The sequence below is a fragment of the Nomascus leucogenys genome, chromosome 5, assembly GCF_006542625.1.
Source record: "Nomascus leucogenys isolate Asia chromosome 5, Asia_NLE_v1, whole genome shotgun sequence".
NCBI classification, from domain to species: Eukaryota; Metazoa; Chordata; class Mammalia; order Primates; family Hylobatidae; genus Nomascus; species Nomascus leucogenys.
This window is the reverse complement of record NC_044385.1, coordinates 121441638-121457261: the sequence shown is the minus strand read 5'-3', so window position 1 is coordinate 121457261 and position 15624 is coordinate 121441638. Positions and strand designations below refer to the sequence as shown.

Sequence of the window (15624 nt, the reverse complement as noted above, 5' to 3'; positions counted from 1 at the left end):
CCGGCCACCCACCGTCTGGGAAGTGAGGAGCGCCTCTGCCCGGCCACCCCGTCTGGGAGGTGAGGAGCGCCTCTGCCGGCCGCCCCATCTGTGAAATGAGGAGCGCCTCTGCCCGGCCACCTATCATCTGGGAGGTGAGGAGCGCCTCTGCCCGGCCGCCCCGTCCGGGAAGAAGTGAGGAGCGCCTCTGCCCGGCCGCCCCGTCTGGGAAGTGAGGACCGCCTCTGCCCGGCTGCCCCGTCCGGGAAGAAGTGAGGAGCGCCTCTGCCCGGCGCCCCATCCGGGAAGAAGTGAGGAGCGCCTCTGCCGGCCGCCCCGTCTGGGAAGAAGTGAGGAGCGCCTCTGCCGGCCGCCCCGTCTGGGAAGTGAGGAGCGCCTCTGCCCGGCGCCCCGTCGGGAAGAAGTGAGGAGCGCCTCTGCCTGGCCGCCCCGTCTGGGAAGTGAGGAGCGCCTCTGCCCGGCCGCCCCGTCTGGGAAGTGAGGAGCGCCTCTGCCCGGCCGCCCCGTCCGGGAAGAAGTGAGGAGCGCCTCTGCCCGGCCGCCCCGTCTGGGAAGTGAGGAGCGCCTCTGCCGGCCGCCCCGTCTGGGAAGTGAGGAGCGCCTCTGCCCAGCCACCCATTGTCTGGGAAGTGAGGGGCCCTCTGCCCGGCCACCTATCGTCTGGGAAGAAGTGAGGAGCGTCTCTGCCTGGCCGCCCCGTCTGGGAAGTGAGGAGCGCCTCTGCCCGGCCGCCCCGTGTCTGGGAAGAAGTGAGGAGCGCCTCTGCCCGGCTGCTCCGTCTGGGAGGTCTACAATGGAGGCCAGAAGCAATGTGGGGGCTGGACGCGGTGGCTCACGCCTGTGGTCCCGGCACTCTGGGGGGCGAGGCGGGTTGATCACTTCGGGCTAGGAGTTCAAGACCAGTCTGGCCAACTTGGCGAAACATGAAAAATACAACAGACAAACCAACCAACCAACTCAGTGACAACAAAACAGGTCTACCCTGGAGTCATACTCTAATTTTTTCTATTTTCCTCCCTTTCTGATCCTTTATCCCACTTTCTTTTTCTTCCTCTTCCTTCTCCCTCTTCTTTGTCAAATAGAGGATTGAGTTATTATCACTGATCCACATAAAGTCCCTCTCTACCTTATTTTAACTCCCACCCCCCATTTCTATTCCCCGACTTCCCATGTGTAACCTTCCTAATATGTTTGATACGCATCTTTTTGTTTGTATGTATTTTTAGAAAATGTTTATTGTTTTTGTGTGCAAAAAAAAATTAAAAAAAAAAAAAAAAAAAAAAGAAAATGACTTGACCCAATGCTGCTGGCTAAGAAGATGGGGCCATGAGCCACAAAAAGTGGGCAGCTTCTAGAACCTGGGAAAGGGAAGGAAGATTCACCCCTAGATCCTGCACAGGCCTGCCAGCACCTTGACGTCAGTTCTGTGAGACTCATTTTGGACTTCAGACTTCCAGAACTGTAAGATAAATTTGTGTGGTTTTAAGCCACTAAGTTTGTGGTGGTTTATTATCGTAGCAACAGGAAATAAATTATACTCGGTTTGGTAAAAAAAAAAAAAAAAAAAAAAAAAAGAACTGATTAATACGCCATCAGGGGCAGTTATTTGATAGGGCTTCTGGGAAAGTTTACTAAATATAAGCAATTCAATTGACATCCAAGTTTTGCCTTTTGCCCTTGCTCTTTCACCTTCCACTTGCCAGGAATATGTAAATGATACCTGGAGACACAGAAGCCATCTGTGATGATGAATTAAAATCCACACATCAAAAATGGCAGATAGACACAAACGATTGGACACCGTTAACTGCCATAGAAGCTCTAGACTGCTTATTTCCAGGTTTATGAGAAAGAAAATGGAGTCTCTTACTAGTTTAAGCTACTTTTTTGGAGGTCCTGATACTACTGGCCCAAGTCAATGTTTTAAGCAATATATTCAGTGAAACATGGACAGAGAACAAAGGAAATTGTCTTGCATTTATACAATTATGGAAATTATTCTCTTGAGCAGCTCAGAAATTGGCTCTGAAATGAGTTCCAAAACTTGTGTTTCAAAAATACTTTGACCAATCAGGAAAATGCAAATCAAATCCACAATGAGACGTCACCTCACCCCCATTAGGATAGCTGCTATTAAACACACACACATACACACACACACACACACACACACACACACACACAGAAAATAAGTGTTGGGGAGGATATGAAAAAATTGGAACACTTGTGCCCTGTTGGTAGGAATGTAAACTGCAGAAAACCGTATGGTGGCTCCTCAAAAAATTAAAAATAGAATTACCATGTGATCCAGTAATTCTACTTCTGGGTAGATTATCCAAAAGAATTGAAAGTGAGGTCCCCAGGAGGTATTTGTACACCTATATTCATAGCAACATTATTTACAATAACTAAAATGTGGAAGCAACCCAAGTGTCCATGGATGGATGAATGGATAAGCAATATGTTGTATATACAGAGAGTGGAATATTATTCAGCCTTAAAAGGGAAGGAAATTATCACACATGGTACAAACACGGTTAAACCTTAAGGACATAATGCCAAGTGAAATAAGATGGCCATAAAAGGACAAATACTGTATGATTATCCTTATATGAGTATCTAGAGTAGTCAAATTCATAAAAATGGCAAGTAGAATGGTGGTTGCCAGGGGCTGGAGAGAGAATGGAGCATTTTTGTTTAGTGGGTGCAGAGTTTCAGTTTTGCAAAATGAAAAAGTTCTGGAGACTGGTTGCACAACAACGTGAATATACTTAACACTATTGAGCTGTACACTTAAAAATGGTTAAAATGGTAAATTTTATGTGTATTTTACCACCATTAAAAATATTTCGATTTAACCATATAAGTATAGATGGTTGTTGTTAAATAGCAAAGCTCAAGTTCTTACATCATCCAAAATGATTAATTTAAAAATTATATATTTCACATCCTTTATTTGCTATTTGAAAGCCACTGCAGTAAAAAGCTCCACTAAAAAAATTCATCAAACATACTGGGATTAGACATTTGTGAGGCATTTATTATCTATCTTAAATAAAATATGCAAACCTGTAAATATCAAACTTGCAGACCCTTAAATTTTTAAAAAAGCTATAAAGAGTTAAGCTTAAAACTAAACACAAAAAACCTAAACCACACTCATTTGATTATGATTTTTTATAATCTTGTCTAGGGAATAGTGATATAACAAATTACATAAGTCTCTAAATTTTTCCCAACTGGAATGAGTAGAAAACTTTTGTGTATTTAAGATATTTAAATAATATCCAGGCACGGTGGCTCATGTCTGTCATCCTAGCACTTTGAAAGGCAGGGATGCACAGATCGCTTGAGCCCAGGAGTTCAAGACCAACCTGGGCAACATGGTGAAACTCCACATCTACAGAAAATACAAAAAATTAGCCAGGCGTGGTGGCATGTGCCTGTGGTCCCGGCTACTCAAGAGAACCACCGCACTCCACCCTGGACGACAGAGACTCTATATCAAAAAAGAAAAAAAAAAAAAAAAAGAAAAAGAAAAAGATCTTTAATTTATTTATTTTTGAAATGGAATCCCGTCTGTTGCCCAGGCTGGAGTGCAGTGGTGCAATCTCGGCTCACTGCAACCTCCGCATCCTGGGCTCAAGTGATTCTCCCGCCTCAGCCTCCCGAGTAGCTGGGACTACAGGCACCTGTCATCACACCTGGCTAATTTTCGTATTTTTAGTAGACATGAGGTTTCACCATGTTGGCCAGGCTGGTCTCAAACTCCTGACCACACGCAATCCACCTGCCTCGGCCTCCCAAAGTGCTGGGATTACAAGCATGAGCTACGACGCCAGGACAAAAGATCTTTTAATAATAAAATGAGAATAGGAGAATAGGGTCTTTCTTATGAGGGAAATCTGGGAAACCTACAGAATAATACTTTTAAAAGTGATTTCACCCACTGGATTTTATGTAGGCTTAGAAAATTAAAATTTTATTATATAACGCAATAATTTGGCAGTAACTTTATACTCATGTCATGCCATTATTATCATTAAATATATATCATTAAATTCAAGATGACTTATTCTGTTAAACACAATATTCTTATTATAAAGCACTCATTAATCACTTCTTCCACATATGATAGAAACTGCTACCTTCATCAATTTTCATTCCTTTTATCCTGCAGTGAATAACTTTTGTATTGTATTTTGCTAAAAAGACTTAGGTAGAGTTAGGTCCCTAGTTCAAAGCCAATCTGTGCCAAAGGGTTATTGATAGTGGATTTTAAAATACTTTGCTACTCCACTGACTTGAGTGGACTTTGCTAATTTACTCAATTTTTGCATTTTAGTTTTTTTATCTGCACATAGGAATCACATATAGAAGGAACCTTAAATATCACATTGTCTTATCCTTTTGCTGTATAGATGGGGAAACAAGCTTGGGGATCATCATTCTGAGGAATGTTCCAAATTAAAATTTCTAGGAGAACACCATGTAAGATAAAATGTATAACAAATATATACATAGATGGCCTGGATTAGATTAATTTTATTCTCTTTAAAAGAGAAATGAGCATTCTCACTATTCTGAACTCACATATACTGAAATTTTTACTAATATACATTTTATTAGTGTCCTTAATAGTCTATTTAATGTGCCTTTTATATGGCCAATTATTTCTTAAAGATTTGCAGCCCATTGAATATGCTGACATTTAAGACATTCACTGTCAATATTTTATTTCCTTAATCCCACAATCTCAATAAAAATTTCGGTCTAAATATGAGTGGAAATGGGGAGTTAATTAAAGCAAATAATTGTGAAAGATTCGTAATGTATTTTTCTCGTTTACACTATGGATAGAAATGAAGCGCATTTGCCTTAGCTTTCTATCTTCTTTCCATAAAGCAAGGGTTCTTCAATCTTCATGGAGCCCCCAAATAACATGTGAATGTGAAGTATTGTGCTAGGTACTGCAAGGGATGCCAAAGATGAACAAGGCATGAGTTCTGGGGGAATATACCATCTCTCACAGGAGAAATAAGTAAGTACCGTACTCAAATATTAAAGTGAGAACTTAAGTGCTATATGGCAGTTACAATAAAGAGGAAATTTAAAGTAAGGATAGATCATACCAAGTAGGATAAATCAGGAAATGAAGGCTAAACTGTGGAAGTGAGAAATTATTCTGGAAATTCGTAGAATTGCTTAGCGGAATAGGGTTTTCTAAGGAAGGGTACTGACTAAGCAAATGAAACGAAAACAGGGAATGACTATGTTTCCGCAACTTCAAGAGATCCAGCTTCCCTACAGAGCAAAGGAGTAACAGGAGAGAAAAATCCGTGCATCCCCTAAACTATTTTACCATATATTTTACTCTGACAAAACAACTATCACTTATTAGCCTTTTTTTTTTTTTTTTTTTTTTTTTTTTGAGACAGGGTCTCCCGCTATCGCCCAGTTGGAGGGCAGTGGCGCAATCACTGCTCTCTGCAGCCTCGACCTCCTCGGCTTAAGCTATCCTCCCGCCTCGACGTTCCAAAGTGCTGGGACTACAGGCGTGAGCCACCATGCTCAGGCTTATTGGCACTTTTCTGTGCACTTTTAAATGTAATCCTCTAAATCACTCTTCTCCACCTTTAGTGTGCATAGGAATCACCTGTGGTTCCCGTTAAATTGGAGATCTTGATTCATTAGGTCTGGGGCGGGGCCTGAGCTTCTGCATTTCCATTGAGCTCACAGCTGATGCCCACTCTGGACCACACCTTCCAGTGGAAAAGACTCCAGCGTGATTTCTAGCCACTAGTATTATCTGCGAACTTGGGAGAAATAAAATGCAAGTTCTCGGCCCCCACAAGGGATCTACTGAATCCGAAACACTGTGGGGAGGCCCACCACTCTGCAGTGTTTTAACAAGCAAGTGGTTAAAGTTTGGGAGCCACCCGTAAGTCACGGGTTTCCTAACATGATTGGACACTGGAATCACCTGCGGATTTTAACTAATACTATTGATGCCGCATCTCACCCCCCTCCCGAGATTCTCAGGTACGGGGCGTGGCCTTGGCGGCGGCCTTCTAAAAGCTCTCCCGGGTGAGTCCAATCTGTAGTAACACTTGAGAACTGCGTGAGGTGGGGACTTCAACTTTTACAGGCCATATTTTCCTCCTATGTAAAAGGTGGACAATATGCAAGTGGTCCTGACTTTGCTTTCAGATTTTGGCCACTCCAGCCAGCCCTAGTTCGGTCTGGAGAGCCAGCTTCCCGCCCCGTGTCTCAAGGCCTCTGTCCGAGAACCCAAGGTCCCGGGAGTGGACCCGCGGGAGCATCTATGACGCCGCTCAGCAATCCGGCGCCGCCCCGGCGGCTGGGACGTGGCCCAGTGTCCGGCTGGCGAGGGCTCCCGAGGCCGCACCCACTAAACCGCGCCGGAGCGGGACACGCATGCGCCGGCCTGGACCCGGCACCCAGTAACGGACTCGAGCTCCCCCCACCGGAAGTGGGCAGCCGCGCGCCTGGAAGAGCCGGCCGAAGCGTGGCGGCCACAGACTGTGAGTACCGGGTCCGAGGGACTCGCGCGTTTCTCTCCGTGCCATGGCGCCAGCGAAAGCCACGAACGTGGTGCGGCTGCTACTAGGCTCCACGGCGCTGTGGCTTTCGCAGCTCGGCGCCGGGACGGTCGCCGCGTCCAAGTCGGTGACGGCCCACTTGGCCGCGAAGTGGCCCGAGACCCCGCTGCTGCTGGAGGCAAGGTGGGTGCGGGCCGGGCCCTCGTCCGGGCGGGTGTGGGCGCGCTGCCACCCTCAGCCGCTCTTTCTTCGTGCCGGCAGCGGGTGTCTGGCTCCCACCCGGCTTCTCCAGACGCCTTCGCTCTGGCCCTGAGCATCACCACCTCCTTCCTTCCCGACCTGGGGCGGCTTCTCGGTTCCTGTGCAGCACTCACTTGCAGTTCCTTTCCCCCTCAGTCTTACTTTACCTACGGTTTTTAAAGCTTCCCTGCTCTGCTTTAATATGTTGGGATGTGTTAGCATTTACGCGTGGCACTTAACGCAAGAGCTTCCACTGGGGTAGGCAGTTCTGTTCAGACAGTGCTTAAAGTACCTAGTTTCGTAATGATGACATCATACCATCAGCTCCTAGGCTTGCTATGCGGAGGGCAGCTTCCTGCAAGGTAATATTTTTCCTGAATCTCTTCCAGCGGAATTAGTTCATGACCTATCATTTACTCTGCAGAACAAAACTTGTAGCTATTGCATTTTGCCCCTTAGTATTCTAGTTGAGTAAAATTAGAAAGTTCTTTCTCTTAGCAAAAATGAAGTTTTACACCAATGACTTAATGACTGTTCACCACAGCAACAGTGTGTGTCCCTAAAAAGAGACTCCATCACTCCACATAAGTTGCATGTATTTGATGCTAAAACAGTTAATTTTTTTTTCATTTCTATAGTTTATTGGGTAACAGGTGGTGTTTGGTTACGTAAGTTCTTCAGTGGTGGTTTCTGAGATTTTGGTACACCCATCACCCCATCAGTATATACACTGCACCCAATTTGTAGTCTTTTATCCCTCACTCCCTTCCCAACCTTTCCCCCGCGTCCCCAAAGTCCATTGTGTCATTCTTATGCCTTTGCATCCTCATAGCTTAGTTCCCACATATCAGTGAGAACATACTATATTTGGTTTTCCATTCCTGACTTACTTCACTTAGAATAATAGTCTCTAATCTCATCCAGGTTGCTGTGAATGCCATTAATTGATTCCTTTTTATGGCTGACTAGTATTCCATCATATATATGCCACAGTTTATCCACTTGTTGATTGATGGGTATTTGGATTGGTTCCACAGTTTTGCACTTGCGAATTGTGCTGCTATAAACCTACATGTGCAACTATCTTTTTCATATGACTTCTTTTCCTCGGGGTAGATACCTAGTAGTGGAATTGCTGGGTCAAATGGTAGATCTACTCTTAGTACTTTGAGGACTCCTCGCACTGTTTTCCATAGTGGTTATACTAGTTTACATTCCCACCAGCAGTGTAAAAGTGTTCCCCGTTTGCTGCATCCATGCCAACATCGATTATTTATTTTTATTTTTTTATTATGGCCATTCTTGCAGGAGTAAGGTGGTATCGCATTGTGGTTTTGATTTGTGTTTCCCTGATCATTAGTATGTTGAGCATTTTTTCATGTTAGCCGTTTATATATCTTTTGAGAATTGTCTATTCATGTTCTTAGCCCACTTTTTGATGGGACTGTTTTTTTTTTTCCTGCTGATTTGAGTTCCTTGTAGATTCTGGATATTAATCCTCTGGCAGAGGTATAGATTGTGAAGATTTTCTCCCATTTTGTGGGTTGTCTGTTTACTCTGCTGACTATTCCTTTTGCCGTGCAAAAGCTCTTTAGTTTAATTAAGTCCCAGCTATTTTTTTTATTATTATACTTTAAGTTCTAGGGTACATGTACACAACGTGCAGGTACATAGATATACATGTGCCATGTTGGTGTGCTGCACCCATTAACTCATCATTTACATTAGGTATATCTCCTAATGCTATTTCCCCCACCCGCAACCCCATGACAGGCCCTGGTGTGTGATGTTCCCCATTGTGTGTCCAAGTGTTCTCATTGTTCAGTTCCCACCTATGAGTGAGAACATGCGGTGTTTGGTTTTCTGTCCTTGCGATAGTTTGTGGAGAATGATGGTTTCCAGCTTCGTCCATGTCCCTACAAAGGACATGAACTCATCCTTTTTTATGGCTGCATAGTATTCCGTGGTGTATATGTGCCACATTTCTTAATCCAGTCTATCATTGATGGACATTTGGGTTGGTTCCAAGTCTTTGCTATTGTGAATAGTGCCACAATAAACATACATGTGCATGTGTCTTTATAGCAGCATGATTTATAATCCTTTGGGTATATACCCAGTAATGGGATGGCTGGGTCAAATGGTATTTCTAGTTCTAGATCCTTGAGGATCTAGTGTCTTCCACAATGGTTGAACTAGTTTACAGTCCCACCAACAGTGTAAAAGTGTCCCTATTTCTCCAAATGCTCTCCAGCACCTGTTGTTTCCTGACTTTTTAATGATGGCCATTCTAACTGGTGTGAGATGGTATCTCATTGTGGTTTTAATTTCCATTTCTCTGATGGCCAGTGATGATGAGAATTTTTTCATGTGTCTGTTGGTTGCATAAATGTCTTCTTTTGAGAAGTGTCTGTTCATATCCTTTGCCCACTTTTTGATGGGGTTGTTTGATTTTTTCTTGTAAATTTAAGTTCTTTGTAGATTCTAGATATTAGCCCTTTGTTAGATGGGTAGATTGCAAAAATTTTCTCCCATTCTGTAGGTTGCCTGTTCACTCTGATGGTAGTTTCTTTTGCTGTGGAGAAGCTCTTTAGTTTAATTAGATCCCATTTGTCAGTTTTGGCTTTTGTTGCCATTGCTTTTGGTGTTTTAGACATGAAGTCCTTGCCCATGCCTATGTCCTGAATGGTATTGCCTAGGTTTTCTTCTAGAGTTTTTATGGTTTTAGGTCTAACATTTAAGTCTAATCCATCTTGAATTAATTTTTGTATAAGGTGTAAGGAAGGGTTCCAGTTTCAGCTTTCTACATATGGCTAGCCAGTTTTTCCAGCACCATTTATTAAATAGGGAATCCTTTCCCCATTTCTTGTTTTTGTCAGGTTTGTCAAAGATCAGATGGTTGTAGATGGGTGGTATTATTTCTGAGGGCTCTGTTCTGTTCCATTGGTTTATATCTCTATTTTGGTACCAGTACCATGCTGGTTTGGTTACTGTAGCCTTGTAGTATAGTTTGAAGTCAGGTAGCGTGATGTCTGACTTCACGCTTTGTTCTTTTGGCTTAGGATTGTCTTGGCAATGCGGGCTCTTTTTTGGTTCCATATGAACTTTAAAGTAGTTTTTTCCAATTCTGTGAAGAAAGTCCTTGGTAGCTTGATGGGGATGGCATTGAATCTATAAATTACCTTGGGCAGTATGGCCGTTTTCACAATATTGATTCTTCCTATCCATGAGCATGGAATGTTCTTCCATTTGTATCCTCTTTTATATCGTTTAGCAGTGGTTTGTAGTTCTCCTTGAAGAGGTCCTTCACATCCCTTGTAAGTTGGATTCCTAGGTATTTTATTCTCTTTGAAGCAATTGTGAGTGGGAGTTCACTCATGATTTGGCTCTCTGTTTGTCTGTGATTGGTGTACAAGAATGCTTGTGATTTTTGCACATTGATTTTGTATCCTGAGACTTTGCTGAAGTTGCTTATCAGCTTGAGGAGATTTTGGGCTGAGATGATGGGGTTTTCTAAATATACAATCATGTCATCTGCAAACAGGGACAATTTGACTTCCTCTTTTCCTAATTGAATACCCTTTATTTCTTTCTCCTGCCTGATTGCCCTGGCCAGAACTTCCAACACTATGTTGAATAGGAGTGGTGAGAGAGGGCATCCTTGTCTTGTGCCAGTTTTCAAAGGGAATGCTTCCAGATTTTGCCCATTCAGTATGATATTGGCTGTGGGTTTGTCATAAATAGCTCTTATTATTTTGAGATACATCCCATCAATACCTAATTTGAGAGTTTTTAGCATGAAGGGCTGTTGAATTTTGTCAAAGGCCTTTTCTGCATCTATTGAGATAATCATGTGGTTTTTGTCTTTGGTTCTGTTTATATGATGGATTACGTTTATTGATTTGCATATGTTGAAACAGCCTTGCATTCCAGGGATGAAGCCCACTTGATCATGGTGGATAAGCTTTTTGAGGTGCTGCTGGATTCAGTTTGCCAGTCTTTTATTGAGGTTTTTGCATTGATGTTCATCAGGGATATTGGTCTAAAATTCCCTTTTTTTGTTGTGTCTCTGCCAGGCTTTGGTATCAGGATGAAGCTGGCCTCGTAAAATGAGTTAGGGAGGATTCCCTTTTTTTGTATTGATTGGAATAATTTCAGAAGGAATGGTACCAGCTCCTCTTTGTACCTTTGGTACAATTTGGCTGTGAATCCGTCTGGTCCTGGACTTTTTTTGGTTGGTAGGCTATTATTGCCTCAATTTCAGAGCCTGTTATTGGTGTATTCAGGGATTCAAGTTCTTCCTGGTTTAGTCTTGGGAGGGTGTATGTGTACAGGAATTTATCCATTTCTTCTAGATTTTCTAGTTTATTTGTGTAGAGGTGTTTATAGTATTCTCTGATGGTTTGTATTTCCGTGGGATTGGTGGTGATATCCCTTTTATCATTTTTTATTGCATCTATTTGATTCTTCTGTCTTTTCTTCTTTATTAGTCTTGCTAGCGGTCTATCAATTTTGTTGATCTTTTCAAAAAACCAGCTCCTGAATTCATTGATTTTTTTTTTGAATGGTTTTTTGTGTCTCTATCTTCTTCAGTTCTGCTCTGATCTTAGCTATTTCTTGCCTTCTGCTAGCTTTTGAATGTGGTTGCTCCTGCTTCTGTAGTTCTTTTAATTGTGATGTTAGGGTGTCAATTTTAGATCTTTCCTGCTTTCTCTTGTGGGCATTTTGTGCTATAAATTTCCCTCTACACACTGCTTTAAATGTGTCCCAGAGATTCTGGTATGTTGTGTCTTTGTTCTTATTGGTTTCAAAGAACATCTTTATTTCTGCCTTCATTTCGTTATGTACCCAGTAGTCATTCAGGAGCAGGTTGTTCAGTTTTCATGTAGTTGATTGGTTTTGAGTGAGTTTCTTAATCTTGAGTTCTAGTTTGATTGCTGTGGTCTGAGAGACAGTTTGTTATAATTTCTGTTCTTTTACATTTGCTGAGGAGTCCTTTACTTCCAACTATGTGGTCAATTTTGGAATAAGTGCAATGTGGTGCTGAGAAGAATGTATATTCTGTTGATTTGGGGTGGAGAGTTCTGTAGATGTCTGTTAGGTCCACTTGGTGCAGAGCTGAGTTCAATTCCTGGGTATCCTTGTTAACTTTCTGTCTCGTTGATCTGTCTAATGTTGACAGTGGGGTATTACAGTCTCCCATTATTGTGTGGGAGTCTAAATCTCTTTGTAGGTCTCTAAGGACTTGCTTTACGAATCTAGGTGCTCCTGAATTGGGTGCATATGTATTTATGATAGTTAGCTCTTCTTGTTGAATTGATCCCTTTACCAGTATGTAATGGCCTTCTTTGTCTCTTTTGACCTTTGTTGGTTTAAAGTCTGTTTTATCAGAGTCTAGGATTGCAACCCCTGCTTTTTTTTGTTTTCCATTTGCTTGGTAGATCTTCCTCCATCCCTTTATTTTGAGCTTATGTGTGTCTCTCACACATAGCAAGGAGCTGCGTTCCTTTGGAGGAGAAGAGGTGCTCTGATTTTTAGAATTTGCAGCTTTTCTGCTCTGGTTTCTCCCCATCTTTGTGGTTTTTTCTACCTTTGGTCTTTGGTGATGGTGACGTACAGATGGGGTTATAGTGTGGCTGTCCTTTCTGTTTGTTAGTTTTCCTTCTAACAGTCGGGACCCTCAGCTGCAGGTCTGTTGGAGTTTGCTGGAGGTCCACTCCAGACCCTGGTTGCCTGGGTATCTGCAGTGGAGGCTGCAGAACAGCAAATACTGCAGAACAGCAAATGTTGCTATCTTATTGTTCCTCTGGAAGCTTCGTCTCGGAGGGGCACCTGGCTGTATGAGGTGTCAGTCGGCCCCTACTGGGAAGTGCCTCCCCATTAGGCTACTCGGGGGTCAGGGACCCACTTGAGGAGGCAGTCTGTCTGTTCTCAGATCTCAAACTCCGTGCTGGGAGAAGCACTACTCTCTTCAAAGCTGTCAGACAGGGACATTTAAGTCTGCAGAAGTTTCTGCTGTGTTTTGTTCAGCTATGCCCTGCACCCCAGAGGTGGAGTCTACAGAGGCAGGCAGGCCTCCTTGAGCTGCAGGTGGGCTCTACCCAGCTCAAGCTTCCTGACTGCTTTGTTTACCTACTCAAACCTCAGCAATGGCGGGCGCCCCTCCCCCAGCCTCACTGCTGCCTTGCAGTTTGATCTGAGACTGCTGTGCTAGCAATGAGGGAGGCTCCATGGGCGTGGGACTCTTCAAGCCAGGTGTGGGATATAATCTCCTGGTGTGCCATTTCCTAAGACCGTTGGAAAAGTGCAGTATTAGGGTAGGAGTGACCCAATTTTCCAGGTGCCATCTGTCATGGCTTCCCTTGGCTAGGAAAGGGAATTCCCCGACCCCTTGCGCTTCCTGGGTGAGGCGATGCCTTGCCCTGCTTCGGCTCACGCTCTGTGGGCTGCACCCACTGCCCTGTACCCACTGTCCGACAAGTCCCAATGAGATGAACCTGGTACCTCAGTTGGAAATGCAGAAATCACCCTTCTTCTGCGTTGCTCATGCTAGGAGCTGTTCCTATTCAGCCATCTTGGAACTTCTCTCCTATTTATCTTTGTTTTTATTGCATTTGCTTTGGGGTTCTTGGTCATGAAATCCTTGCCTAAGCCAATGTCTAAAAGGGTTTTTCTGATGTAATTTTCTAGAATTTTTATAGTTTCAGGTCATAGATTTAAGTCCTTGATCCATCTTGAGTTGATTTTTGTATAATGCGAGAGATAAGAATCCAGTTTCATTCTTCTACATGTGGATTGCCAAGTATCCCAGCACCATTTTTTTGAATAGAGTGTCCTTTCCCCACTTTGTTTTTGTTTGCTTTCTTGAAGGTCAGTTGGTTGTAAGTATTTGGGTTTATTTCTGGATTCTCTATTATGTTCCATTGGTCTATGTGCCTGTTTTTACTCCAGTACCATGCTGTTTTGGAGACTATGGTTTTGTAGTATAGTTTAAAATCAGCTAATGAGATTCCTCCCGATTTGTTCTTTTTGCTTAATCTTGCTTTGGCTGTTTGGGCTCTTTTTTGGTTCCATGTGAGTTTTAGGATTTTTTTTCTAGTTTTGTGAAGAATGATGGTGGTATTTTAATGGGAATTGCATTGAATTTGTAGATTGCTTTTGGCAGTATGGTCATTTTCACAGTATTGATTCTACCCATCCATGAGCATGGGATATGGTTCCATTTGTTTGTGTTGTCTATGATTTCTTTCAGCAGTGTTTTGCAGTTTTCCTTGTAGAGGTCTTTCACCTCCTTTGTTAGGTATATTCCTAAGCATTTTATTTTTGTTGGAGCTATTGTAAAAGGGTTTGAGTTCTTGAGTAGATTCTCAGTTTGGTTGCTGTTGGTATATAAGAGAGCTACTGATTTGTGTACATTAATTTTGTATCTGGAAACTTTGCTGAATTCTTTTATCAGTTCTTGGAGCTTTTTGGAGGAGTCTTTAGGGTTTTCTAGGTATATAATCGCATCATCAGTTAACAGCGACAGTTTGACTTCCTCTTTACTGATTTGGATGCCCTTTATTTTCTTTCTCTTGTCTGATTGTTCTGACTAGGACTTCCATTACTATGTTGAATAGAAGTGGTGAGAGTGGGCATCCTTGTGTTGTTCCAGTTCTCAGAGGGAATGCTTTAAACTTTTCCCCATTCAGTATTATGTTGGCTGTGGGTTTGTCATAGATGGCTTTTATTACATTGAGGTATGTCCCTTGTATGCCGATTTTGTTGAGAGTTTTAACCTTAAAGCGGTGCTGGATTTTGTCGAATGCTTTTTCTGCGTCTATTGAGATGATCATGTAATTTTTGTTTTTCTGTTTATCTGGTGTATCACATTTATTGACTTGCCTATATTAAACCATCCCTCTTATGAAACCCACTTCATAATGGTGGATTATCTTTTTGATACGTTGTTGGATTTGGTTAGCTAGTATATTGTTAAGGATTTTTGCATCTATGTTCATCAGGGATATTGATCTGTAGTTTCCTTTTTTGGTTATGTTTTTCTCCTGGTTTTGGTATTAGGGTGATACTGGCTTCATAGAATGATTTCAGGAGGATTCCCACTTTCTCTCTCTTGTGGAATAGTGTCAATAGGATTTGTATGAATTCTTTGAATGTCTGGTAGAATTTGGCTGTGAATATGTCTGGTCCTGGACTTTTTTATGTTGATAATTTTTTATTACAATTTTAATCTCGCTGCTTGTTATTAATCTCTTCAGGGTATCTAATTCTTCCCGATTTAAGCTAGGAGGGTTGTATCTTTCCAGGAATTTATCCATCTCTCTAGGTTTTCTAGTTTTTGCACATAAAGTTGTTCATGGTAGCCTTGAATGATCTTTTGCATTTCTGTGGTGTCAGTTGTAATAGCTCCCATTTCATTTCTAATTGAGCTTATTTGGGTTTTCTCTTTTTTCTTCTTGGTTAATCTTGCTAATGGTCTATTAATGTTATTTATCTTTTCAAAGAACCAGCTTTTTGTTTCATTTATCTTTTGTATTTTTTGTTTGTTTCAATTTCATTTAGTTCTGCTCTAATCTTGATTATTTCACTTCTTCTGCTCGGATTGGGTTTGGTTTGTTCTGTTTCTTTAGTTCCTTGAGGTGTAACCTTAGATTGTCTGTGCACCTTCAGACTTTCTGATGTAGGCATTTGGGGCTATGAACTTTCCTCTTAGCAGAACCTTTGCTGTATCCCAGAGGTTTTGAGAGGTTGTGTCACTGTTGTTGTTCAGTTTGAAAACATTTTTAATTTCCATCTTGATGTCATTGTTGACTTATTCAGG

General features: G+C 42.4%; 1 protein-coding gene across 1 annotated transcript in view; it reads left to right on the top strand.

Moving 5' to 3' along the window:
• Positions 1 to 6311: 6311 nt before the first annotated feature.
• LOC100592830 (UDP-glucose:glycoprotein glucosyltransferase 2) overlaps positions 6312 to 15624 on the top strand; it is a 254403-nt gene continuing 245090 nt past the window's right edge. Inside the window, exon 1 of the mRNA XM_030813564.1 lies at positions 6312 to 6746. Coding sequence (XP_030669424.1) covers positions 6589 to 6746 — 158 coding nt within the window. The 5' untranslated portion in view covers positions 6312 to 6588. The remainder of the gene's footprint in view (positions 6747 to 15624) is intronic.